Source organism: Nanorana parkeri, unplaced genomic scaffold (genome assembly GCF_000935625.1).
Source record: "Nanorana parkeri isolate BGI_ZX_2015 unplaced genomic scaffold, ASM93562v1 scaffold809, whole genome shotgun sequence".
NCBI lineage: Eukaryota > Metazoa > Chordata > Amphibia > Anura > Dicroglossidae > Nanorana > Nanorana parkeri.
The window spans coordinates 462,939-475,460 of NW_017307077.1; the positions used below are offsets into that span (position 1 = coordinate 462,939).

The 12,522-nt window shown below is 42.8% G+C and overlaps 1 protein-coding gene across 1 annotated transcript in view; it reads left to right on the forward strand.

Moving 5' to 3' along the window:
• The window catches only part of MEGF10 (multiple EGF like domains 10), a 148,996-nt gene that overhangs the window by 107,982 nt on the left and 28,492 nt on the right, over positions 1-12,522 (forward strand). The window contains exons 13-15 of the mRNA XM_018565052.1: positions 635-809; positions 8,891-9,011; positions 10,159-10,322. Of these exons, the coding sequence (XP_018420554.1) occupies positions 635-809; positions 8,891-9,011; positions 10,159-10,322 (460 nt within the window). The remainder of the gene's footprint in view (positions 1-634; positions 810-8,890; positions 9,012-10,158; positions 10,323-12,522) is intronic.

Genomic DNA, 12,522 nt, shown 5'->3' on the forward strand with positions numbered 1-12,522 from the left:
TATTATTATTATTATAATACAGGATTTATATACTGCCAACAGTTTGCGCAGCGCTTTACAATATAGGGAAGACATTACAATCACAATACAAATCAAGACAAGATGGTAAGGAGGGCCCTGCCCATGAGGGCTTACAATCTACATTTTGTTTTGTTTAGGGAATAATTGTTTTCTCTTGCTCAGCCCATGAATTTGGATAGGCTTAGGAGTCAGGGCTGTGGAGGGCTCCATAGGGACCATATGACTACACTCCTGCTTTTTTATAAAAAAAAAAAAGTGTTAGTCCAACCAAAGGCTCTACTATGAGCCCTTATGAGACATAAGGACCCATCATCACTCTTATTTTAGTTATAAGTGGAGTCGCTTGGTGGGTAGAGTCCGCCTCTGACTTCTTACATGTTTTTAGATACTTCAATGGTGAGCTCTCCCTGTCATAATTCCTGTGAATTTTGAGTTGCCATCCAACTTTCCATGTAGCAGCACCTCCTGTTGTCCCTGAACAACAGTGCAAAGAGAAAACTTTCATAAACTGTGCTTTATACAAAGACAGAGGAGAACTGGCAAAACTGCATTTGGTGTCATATTCAGTGTTTGAATCATTTGTTCTCTTGTCTCTTTCATCCTGTCCTCTCAGCTGTCATCCAATGTCTGGAGAATGTTCCTGTAAGCCTGGCTGGTCTGGACTCTACTGTAATGAGACCTGTTCTCCCGGCTTCTATGGCGAATCCTGTCAGCAAATCTGCAGCTGCCAAAATGGTGCAGACTGTGACAGCGTGATTGGGAAATGCATCTGTGCCCCGGGCTTTACGGTAAATCAGAATTTAAGCTCCTCTATTTCCTGACTGTATATTTTTTAGAAGAGTGGTGAAGTCTGATTGTTGATGGTAGTTAATGACAACGAGGTATGACATTACTGTATTAGTTTACATTTTTAAATGACGCCTTAGAAGTGAATTATTAGTCTCATGTAAAAACATTTAGTATGGGACTACATTTTTTTTATGTGAATAAATATACTAATATATACTGTATATATACAGTAAACTCCCCGTTATCCGACATCCATGGGAAATTCTTAGATTCCAGGTCAATGTAGTTTCTGGTTACTTGAGTGTTACCGTGAAAAATAGGTCTAACTAATGCTATACCCCATACTATACCATACCATAACATAAACACTGTATTGACTTCATATTAATATTGAAATGCAGTAATCAAAAGCAAATTAAGACAAATAGACACACCTAAAACAAATTAAGACAAAAAATCGTTTTCAGGATAATACATGCCGCAGATAAGCAGAACAGTGAGTACACAGGGGATTTTTTTTTCTGGCTAGATGAGAGTTCTGGTTAGTTGAATACCTGATAACAGAGAGTTTGAGATATATTGTATATATATATTTTAGGGATGCACCAATACCGGTTTTTCGGTATTGGGTATGATATGGCTGTAGCTACCATGGGGCGAGCGAGGCACTCGCCTCAGGCGCAGCTGAGAGGGGGTGCAGTCAGGGCCGGCCTGGCTGCGCCCCCCTCGCCCCTGTTGCCATGGCGAGCAGAGGGCGCCATTGGCAACCGGGGCGCCAGGCGGCCAACACAGCTGCGGCTCGGTAGGGAGAAGAGGAGCGGCACAGGCTCCAGCTTCTCATCGGATTCCTGCTGCTCTCTCCCACCTGTATGGGCAGAGGACTCTGTGTCCTCAATCTCTTTTTCTATTTCAAAAGGGAAATGTCAGGGGTGTGACACATACATTACTAGACATGTGCAAAGACTAAAAATTAGTTTCGGACGAAATTAACGGAAAGTCAAAATGTTTTCATTAGTTTCGTCAAACGAAACACATTTTTATGCTACTTTGGATTTGGCCACCAGTGCATTCTGCGCATGCGCTCCACCATCCTGAAAGCGGGGGCGCATGACGTCACATACCGCACAGGTCTGTTGGGGGCACAATTTTCTGTTCTTGCCTCGGGCGCAAAAGAAGCTTGCTGCGGCTCTGGAGTGTGAGTAACGATATTTTCTTTTTCGGTGCTCTCGTATATACCGCGTACTGGTGTCGTGTGCCCCAATTGTCAGGAAGTCGGGTGGCAGATCATGGCGGTGGATCACCGGGCTACCTGATTGCCTGTGAAGCCGGTGTTCTAGCGAAAGAACACCGGCTTCACTTGCCGAGGCTGCCTGGCGGCGAGTCATGAGGTGCCGTTCTTGATTGGCTAGGAAGCCAGCTTCACTTGTTGCTAGGCAGTCTGGCTTCCTGACCGATCAGGAAGCCACAAGGTGGGTCATTACATGCTGCCTGGCTTCCTGATTGATTAGGAAGGCACACTGCCTAGCAATAAGTGAAGCCGGCTTCCTAGGCAATCAGGAAGCCGGGAGGCGAGTCATAACTTAACCACCCGGCTTCCTGATTGGAAAGGAAGCCGGCTCCATTCTCCCTCGGCACTGCCGGTAAGAGGGAGATCTCCCTCTAAATGGAGGTTCCGGTATCAGAGGTAAATATTGGAGTATTTGGACGAGTACGAGTACTCACCCAAATACTCGGTATCAGCACCGATACGGATACTAGTATACCAGGTTAATTTTAAAAGTCTGTTTATTGAGCTAAATAGCTATAGCTTACATTACACACACATCCCCCTCATGCCTGCTCTGTATCATCGGATTCCTGCTGCTCTCTCCCACCTGTATGGGCAGAGGACTCTGTGTCCTCAATCTCTTTTTCTATTTCAAAAGGGAAATGTCAGGGGTGTGACACATACATTACTAGACATGTGCAAAGACTAAAAATTAGTTTCGGACGAAATTAACGGAAAGTCAAAATGTTTTCATTAGTTTCGTCAAACGAAACACATTTTTATGCTACTTTGGATTTGGCCACCAGTGCATTCTGCGCATGCGCTCCACCATCCTGAAAGCGGGGGCGCATGACGTCACATACCGCACAGGTCTGTTGGGGGCACAATTTTCTGTTCTTGCCTCGGGCGCAAAAGAAGCTTGCTGCGGCTCTGGAGTGTGAGTAACGATATTTTCTTTTTCGGTGCTCTCGTATATACCGCGTACTGGTGTCGTGTGCCCCAATTGTCAGGAAGTCGGGTGGCAGATCATGGCGGTGGATCACCGGGCTACCTGATTGCCTGTGAAGCCGGTGTTCTAGCGAAAGAACACCGGCTTCACTTGCCGAGGCTGCCTGGCGGCGAGTCATGAGGTGCCGTTCTTGATTGGCTAGGAAGCCAGCTTCACTTGTTGCTAGGCAGTCTGGCTTCCTGACCGATCAGGAAGCCACAAGGTGGGTCATTACATGCTGCCTGGCTTCCTGATTGATTAGGAAGGCACACTGCCTAGCAATAAGTGAAGCCGGCTTCCTAGGCAATCAGGAAGCCGGGAGGCGAGTCATAACTTAACCACCCGGCTTCCTGATTGGAAAGGAAGCCGGCTCCATTCTCCCTCGGCACTGCCGGTAAGAGGGAGATCTCCCTCTAAATGGAGGTTCCGGTATCAGAGGTAAATATTGGAGTATTTGGACGAGTACGAGTACTCACCCAAATACTCGGTATCAGCACCGATACGGATACTAGTATACCAGGTTAATTTTAAAAGTCTGTTTATTGAGCTAAATAGCTATAGCTTACATTACACACACATCCCCCTCATGCCTGCTCTGTATAGCTCCACAAACTTTCAGGTAGAGAAAGAGAGTCAGAAAAGAAAAGCTTCCGTTGTGCTCTCTTTAGAAAGCCCCAAATGCTCTGAAAAACCTGTGTTATGCTGGGCACACACCTTACAACCATCACAAGACTTTTGTCGTACGATGCTCGGCGGGTTTTCGAACATGTTCGTAAGTTAAAAGTGGTGCGACCTTACAGTAGTAGAGGTCGCACGGCTTCCACACACCTTACGATAATCGTACGATCGCGGGATTTCCTGCGATTATTGTACGATTATCGTAAGGTGTGTGGGCACCCTTATGGGTGAAGCCTGGGTTATTTCTTTGTAATAAAAATTTCTTATATATAAGATTTAAAAACTTGTATCTTTAAAGAGAACATGTGATCATCTTAAAAAATTGTAGTCACAAGAACGGAAAAATCAAGTGATTTTCCTTTTTCACTTGTAATGTGCCTCTGAGCTTGCTAGAATGTGTGACTATTGCAGGAAGAGTCGATTCCTTAGCACAGCCCCCCTGAATGTCATAGCTCTCTCCTCTTCTCGGACTGTCTAATTACTATCTGTGCTGACCCAGCATCTCTCCCTAAAATCCGACACACAAAACTCTTCACTTTGGAGTGCCTGTTGTAAAATCACTTCCAGTCTGAAAACCAGAGACTTTGCTATCTCAGCCGTTAGGTTGTGGCAATATTTTGCAGAGGTATGTAGAACTGTTTCTCTGCTTCCTTTTGAGCACTGTTTGCCCAGCATGGAAGTGAGGAGTGCTAGTGATGGAGTAAGCAAGAAAGTGTGTCGTGTATATAAAAGTGAATTACAGCTGACCTTTCAGCATAGCTAAATACACAAATGAAATACATAGGATTTGTATTTCTATCCATCCAGTATTTAGATTTATACAGCTCTGACACACCACACCCCCCCCCCGTATTTTTCACTACTGCAGTCCAGAAAGTCAGGTACACATGGTTCGAATTGCGGCCAGTTCCCGATTAATCGGATGCAATTCGTACCATGGGTGTTGCTGCTGGCACCATTCCATTGCCGGCATCCCTTGATCAGCCGATCGAGGGAGCTGCTTGGAAAATTCTCCAAATAGAGCTAGCACCCAATCAGCTGCTAGGTGCGTTCGGGTATTCGGCCAGCGGCTGCTGTCAGGATACAAAGAAAACAGGGGGGGATTCATCTGTCAACACTCGTAGGCGTTGGTGGAGGCATCTGTTCTATTTTTTACAATCAGCCTGCAAGTTGAATGAAGAAAATAGTGCCATGCATACCAGTGACGTGCCATACCTCTTGATGAAGCTGACAGCTTTTTGCTCCATAATTCTAGGTGAAGCTCTGCCTCACATGCCCCCCTGACCGCACGTCCCTGATGAATACCCTACTTTACAGTGTTAGGAAAGCAAAAGGAGAATTGGCTGAGTAATGAGCTCAGCTCTTTGTCATTCACTCCTCTTTAGCATGCTCCTGTCCTTGCTCTGCAGCATAACTGATTGGCTTCTTGTGCTGCTTCTTCCTTACCCAGTCTTAGCTCTGCTGTGCAGAGACTGCAAGAGGCTGATAGCAAGTCAAATATAGTTATTTACTTTGCTTGAGTTGAAAAAAAAATGTAAGATGCAATAATGAATATAGAGGTGTTTTAATTTGGGCCTTTTATATCTGCTTGGAGTTCAGCTTTAGGAGTTAAACAATGTTTAGACAACAGCTGGCCATATATTAGCAGGATCTACAAACCATTACGTGGTTAGATCTTGAGATCAGAGGGTTTGAGTCTATGGTTAAGCTGCCAACATAATGTTAAGAGTGCACAGCTTTAATATGCTTTAGGCATCTCTCTCCTAATGACATAAAGACCCCTAAGAATGCAGAATGTACCCAATATTCAAGATAACTGATTGCATACCTGTATGTTACCCTTGTATGAAATTCTAAAATACCAAATTCTAAACATCTGTTCTCTGGTGAATTTGATCTGTTATCTGTAATTCATTCACTGACGTCTCTTGTTTATGAACCTAATTTGCAAATTTTCCTGATGAGTGCAACTGATTGTGGTTTGACTTTGATTGCAATTTGTATTTCACCAAGTCTAGATTAGAGGGAATAAAACATCATTTTGGTGATGATGTTTTTCTAATGATTGCTCTTTCTTTGTATCACTGAATGAACTGGAGAGGTAGGGAAGAGTATTAGAATGTAATTCTAGGCGTACCTTGGAAGGCCCTGTACTGTATATTCATGCTACAGATTTGAACATCACATATCACATCATTTGGCCTTCCAAGAGTTCACTGTTTTAACCCCTTCATGATTGAGGCCCTTTTTTCATTTTTTGCACCCATGTTATATTCCACATTTAATGGAATACAAGTGCGGTGATGTCCCCGAACTTGTAGTCCATTCATTCTTCCTCCCTCGGTGGATGGGAGGGAGAATGCTTTACTGACTCTCCCTGTAGGCACTGAAAATTGTGTCTGAACACACAGTGGCTTAGTGGTTAGCACTTCTGCCTTTCAGCAAGGGGGGGTCCCCGGTTTGTATCCCGGTCAGGCAGGGCTGGATTAAGAGCATCATAGGCCTGATGCTGTTGGTCAGTTGGACAGGAAGCACCAAAGACAGCTGCTCGCTCCCATATTAGTGGGCTTGCATATTAGCGGCCAACTAATATGCCTAAAAAGAGAGGCGCCTCTGCCTAATTGTGTTCAGCCTGGATTACCATTGGGCATATCGAGATGATCCGGGCCAGCCGGGCCTATTTTTAGTGGTGGGCCTGGAGCTAGCGCTCCAGTAGCCCCTATGTTAATCTGGCCCTGCGGTCAGGACACTATCTGCAAGGAGTTTACATGTTCTACCTGTGCTTGCAAGTTTCCTCGGGGCACTATGGTTTCTCCCACACGCCAAAGACACCCTGGAAGGTTAATTGGCTCCTGTCTAAATTGGCCTTCATATATATGCATGTGAGATAGGGAACTTAGACTGTAAGCTCCTTGAGGGCAGGGACTAATGTAAATGTGCACTGTAAAGCACTGTATAAATTGTCAGCGCTATATAAATATCTGTAATAACTAAAAATAAAAGTATCAAACATGGAGATCTTCAGATCAATTGTAAAATATTTGCAACTTAAAAAAGATCTTTTTCTTTTTTTCACTGGGAATGGGAACAATGAGCAGATTTCTCACAGTCTGACGTTCTCTGAGTGATCTGCCTGTCTATGACTTCCGCTATATGCCTGGAAGCTGACAAGCAGCTGGTATATGTTCATGGCAAGGTGAGACTCTCAAACCATGAGTAAAGTCTCAGTATTTTCTGACTTCCAGACAGATGCTTGATGTTGCATGTAGATTAACAACCTGCTCCATTGACCCAGGCTTCATTCTAACTTGGGTGGATAGTGAGTGCGTGGTACACATGTCACTGTCTAAGGCCTGGCAGCTTTTAAATACCAAGCAGTAAGTGCTGAAAAGATAACTTAACAAAATTAAGTGTAAATGTTGATTCTTTGGGGTTGATTTACTAACCTTATAAACACACCACGAACATACATAACATGTAGGCAGCAAGTAAAGGCAGAAAACTCCCGATGTGCATTGTTCCAGGTCCAGTGACTGGAACTCCATTTTCAGCAGAAATCAGCAACGGTAGCTTCTGTATTTCTTCCAGCCCTGGTTTACTTTAATAGGGAAGTACAAAGTACAAATACTATGCCTTTAAGGAAATGTACAGTGGTTTTGTGCATATATTTTATTATCAATTGCAGTCAGAACTCAAAGAAATACATAAAAAACTTTTTATAATCAGGTAAATAAAAAATATTGCATATAGATATATTTAGCCAATAGGTAGAGCATTAGCCTCTTTTTCACATAGTAATTTGTTGCTATCTACCCTCTGATGCACAAAGCCTGTTGTTAACAGAGGTCAGTAGCTCAAGGTGAAATGTGCACGCTGTCCTGTCTCTTTTCAGTGCTCTGAAAAATCCTTTGTCATATATTAGATGTTTAAGTAACAAAAATGTTATACACACTGTAAAAAAAACAGATATAAAATAGTTTAAGCGCTTAGGAATTTACAAAAATTGACCTAAACCATTATATTTACCCTTTAATGTGTAGTAATCTATAGTAACCAACCACATTTTAGGGTCATTATACATGTTATAATCTGACCCCACAATCTCTGTACAGATACTCCTCATCTAACAAACGAGTTCCGTTCCTTCAACTAGGTCATTAAGCGAATAGGTCGCTAAGTGAGGAATAGAGGAAATCAGCTCTAATATACAGTACATTGTACAATACCGCCCGTTCGGAGAGCTGGTCTTAAGTCTGAAAGGTCGGTTACTTAGGTTTGTATACTGTAAATACCCAATTCTTGTTCTGGTTGTAAGTCTGAGCGGCCATTAAAAGGGTACTGGAGGTCGTAAAGTGAGGAGTAGTTGTTAAATCAACTTTAGATTTACTAAAGCTATGTAATATAAGGACCTGCCTAATCTACCCAATCAATTTGTACAGGCAGGCCCTTGTACTACATGGTTGTTGGTAGATCTAAAGCAGATAGTATGATCCAATTGTAAGATGTGTAATAAGCTTTAGGTTTCTGTAGAAAATTAGTAAAAGACAATATCTGATTGATTATTGAGATACTACATTTTCTACTGCTTTATTAAACAAGTCCAAATGTAACATAAAACAGTAGTGCTTCTTTACATGTCTTTTTACACAACATGCAGCCCTGCTTAAAATGTGTATATAACATAGAATACATGGTTCAGAGATGTAATGAAATAATAATAATACATAAAATATCATAATAAACCAGTTTTACAATTGCATTCAGCAGTCGGCAAATTTGTTGCTGCAGACACCTGATTAATGTAATTTTTTCCATCTGTTTTATTTACTTACTTTATTTGCCTATAGATTGGTTGATTGTTGGCCAAGATGTTGAAAAGTCAACATGTATTAGCATTAATAGTGAATAATTAAAAACGTGTTTCAGTACAGAGAAAACTGTGACTACTATGTAAGTTCGAGTCTCCCAGCTTGCTGGAAAATAGGTAGCATTCATGAATCTTTGTTTGTTTTTTTTGTCCAATGCCAACAGTGCAGCAAAATCATCACTATTCAACCTACTTTGTTGGATTGTTATAAGAGTGTTTTTTAATGGCCTTTTGAAAACGTTCTCTGTGTTTGTCAACTAATCAAGTCTTTGTATCTTAGGGTGAATACTGTTCTATACCCTGTGCAGCTGGTACTTATGGCAGTAACTGCTCCTCTGTTTGCAACTGTAAGAACAGCGCTGTGTGCTCTTCCGTTGATGGTTCATGTACCTGTAAAGCAGGTGAGATTCCCACTTCATTTCAGTTCATAGAAGCTACCTTACAAATATGAGACATTTGAACCCCCAACCAATTCAAATTGCTCCAACACATCCTTACAGCTGCTAAACGGGTGATCATGCATTCCTAGAAGACCGAATGCTCTCCCTCAGACAATTTTTTACTTCCATGTCTCACACCATGTTTTTTGAAAAGTTAACTGGTCTCCTCCCCTTCCCATTCTTTTATTTCCTATACCTACTTCCTCAATCCTAAACCTACTTCCTAAATCTGTCCCATGACCTTATTCCCCTTAAATGTAGCTTACTTGTGTATCACTCAGCTGTAGAAACTCAAATCATGTTGGAAAGTAGCCACAGATCCTAACTTGATCCTGTGATGGACTACAATCTCTTAGTTATCTAATTTGTATTCAGATTGTAGTCCATCATGGGAGCGAGCAGTGGCTACTTTACAACACACACAGGGACCATGGGGAACAAAAGTAGCCACTCTCCAGAAGGAAGGACAGTGCAGCACCAATTCAGAGATGGTTTGAGGATCTACAGCTGAGTGATACACAAACAAGACTTTCTGCAGGGAACAACACAACCTCCACTGCAGAAATTGCATAGTTAAGCTCTTCTTCTGATACATAAAGAATCTCCACTAATTCCTATGGAAAGGCAATCTCTTATTTATTGTGATGGTAGATGGCCTTTCTATAGGAAAGAATTGAGATTAACTTGCACACATGCAGAAAGAGTAGGATCTAGGTGGGAGACTTGTTGGCATTAAGACACTGTAAACCAAACTTAACTTCATGTGGTGGCTCATCTGCTCTGACCTCCTCTAGAGTGCCCTGGAGCAAGGAATGCCAAAGTGTCCTGATATAAAAACAGCAATTAGATCTTATGTTTCCAGCTCTGACACACCTTATCCCAGGTCTTGTGCCTTTAGTTATTGATGCTACCTATCACAATGGTGGGCTATTAATAAAAGTGCAGTAGGTGGTGTGCCAGAGCTAGCAGCCAAAGGAGTTATCTACAGAAGATCACAGCTGATGTGTAGGTGCCTCCTATGGACAGTAAGTGTTAGATCAACATGTTTTTCATACCTCCAGTTTTCATTAACCAATGAGTGGTTTGATTGTGATCATTTTTCCATCAGGGTGGTATGGAGTGGATTGTTCCATCAACTGCCCACGAGGGACCTGGGGTCTTGGATGTAATCTTACTTGCCAATGTCAGAATGGAGGAGCCTGCAATCCTATGAATGGAAGCTGCACATGTGCTCCTGGTTGGAGAGGTGTAAACTGTGAACTCCAATGCCAGGTAATACTACATTAACTGCATGGGAGCTTTACACTGCACTACACTACCTGATTCTAGTATTGTTATTATTTTTCTATAGATAAAACACCTTGCAATGATTATATTCTCAATTGTATTGCTGAGAAAATAGGAGAGCGCAATTAAATGCTTAATTTTCACTTGACAATTTGTTATCTAAGTAGCCTAGTACAACACTATGTTTGGTGGTGGTATTATTTTTTTGTGTGTACTACAATGGAGCAATTCAAAAAATTCACTCTTCACATGTATCAGATCAGTGATGAACATGACAGCATAACCGTTATAGAAAAGTAGCTCTTTCTTTCCATGAGTAAAACTTCCCTGCTCTAAGCATTATCCAGTGACTTAAACCATAAGATAAGATCACATGGTCTCACTTTACCAGAAACATTGTGAGTGCTCTATTTCGGTCTGCTGTTTTCAATCAGGTTGACCCTGTCTGACACTTAAACATGATCAGCAACCACGGGCGTAACTAGAAATCACAAGGCCCCATAGCAAAATTTTGTATGGGGCCCCGTGATTGCTAGTCATGCCACTTGCAGAGCCCCAGCGGAAAGTGACCCTGCAGAGCCCACCATAGACTCTCTATAGTGGGCTTAGCAGGGTCTGAGATCTCCTGTCAGCGCCTCTGTGGTCGCCGGCCCCCGACTCCTGTTCCGTCCCCGGGCCCCGACTCCTGTTCTGTCCACTGGCCCCGCCTCCTCTGCAATCGACGGGCCCCGCCTTCTCTTACATCACTGGCCCCACCTGCTCTTAGGTCGCTGGCCAGGGAATGGAGGTGGCGGGCCCCGCCTCCTCCATTCCGAACACCGCCCTCATCTACCACAGTGGCTGGGGGGGGGGGGAGCACACCCGCCGCGGCGGCGAGGAAAATACATAAAGAATCTCCACTAATTCCTATGGAAAGGCAATCTCTTATTTATTGTGATGGTAGATGGCCTTTCTATAGGAAAGAATTGAGATTAACTTGCACACATGCAGAAAGAGTAGGATCTAGGTGGGAGACTTGTTGGCATTAAGACACTGTAAACCAAACTTAACTTCATGTGGTGGCTCATCTGCTCTGACCTCCTCTAGAGTGCCCTGGAGCAAGGAATGCCAAAGTGTCCTGATATAAAAACAGCAATTAGATCTTATGTTTCCAGCTCTGACACACCTTATCCCAGGTCTTGTGCCTTTAGTTATTGATGCTACCTATCACAATGGTGGGCTATTAATAAAAGTGCAGTAGGTGGTGTGCCAGAGCTAGCAGCCAAAGGAGTTATCTACAGAAGATCACAGCTGATGTGTAGGTGCCTCCTATGGACAGTAAGTGTTAGATCAACATGTTTTTCATACCTCCAGTTTTCATTAACCAATGAGTGGTTTGATTGTGATCATTTTTCCATCAGGGTGGTATGGAGTGGATTGTTCCATCAACTGCCCACGAGGGACCTGGGGTCTTGGATGTAATCTTACTTGCCAATGTCAGAATGGAGGAGCCTGCAATCCTATGAATGGAAGCTGCACATGTGCTCCTGGTTGGAGAGGTGTAAACTGTGAACTCCAATGCCAGGTAATACTACATTAACTGCATGGGAGCTTTACACTGCACTACACTACCTGATTCTAGTATTGTTATTATTTTTCTATAGATAAAACACCTTGCAATGATTATATTCTCAATTGTATTGCTGAGAAAATAGGAGAGCGCAATTAAATGCTTAATTTTCACTTGACAATTTGTTATCTAAGTAGCCTAGTACAACACTATGTTTGGTGGTGGTATTATTTTTTTGTGTGTACTACAATGGAGCAATTCAAAAAATTCACTCTTCACATGTATCAGATCAGTGATGAACATGACAGCATAACCGTTATAGAAAAGTAGCTCTTTCTTTCCATGAGTAAAACTTCCCTGCTCTAAGCATTATCCAGTGACTTAAACCATAAGATAAGATCACATGGTCTCACTTTACCAGAAACATTGTGCGTGCTCTATTTCGGTCTGCTGTTTTCAATCAGGGTGACCCTGTCTGACACTTAAACATGATCAGCAACCACGGGCGTAACTAGAAATCACAAGGCCCCATAGCAAAATTTTGTATGGGGCCCCGTGATTGCTAGTCATGCCACTTGCAGAGCCCCAGCGGAAAGTGACCCTGCAGAGCCCACCATAGACTCTCTATAGTGGGCT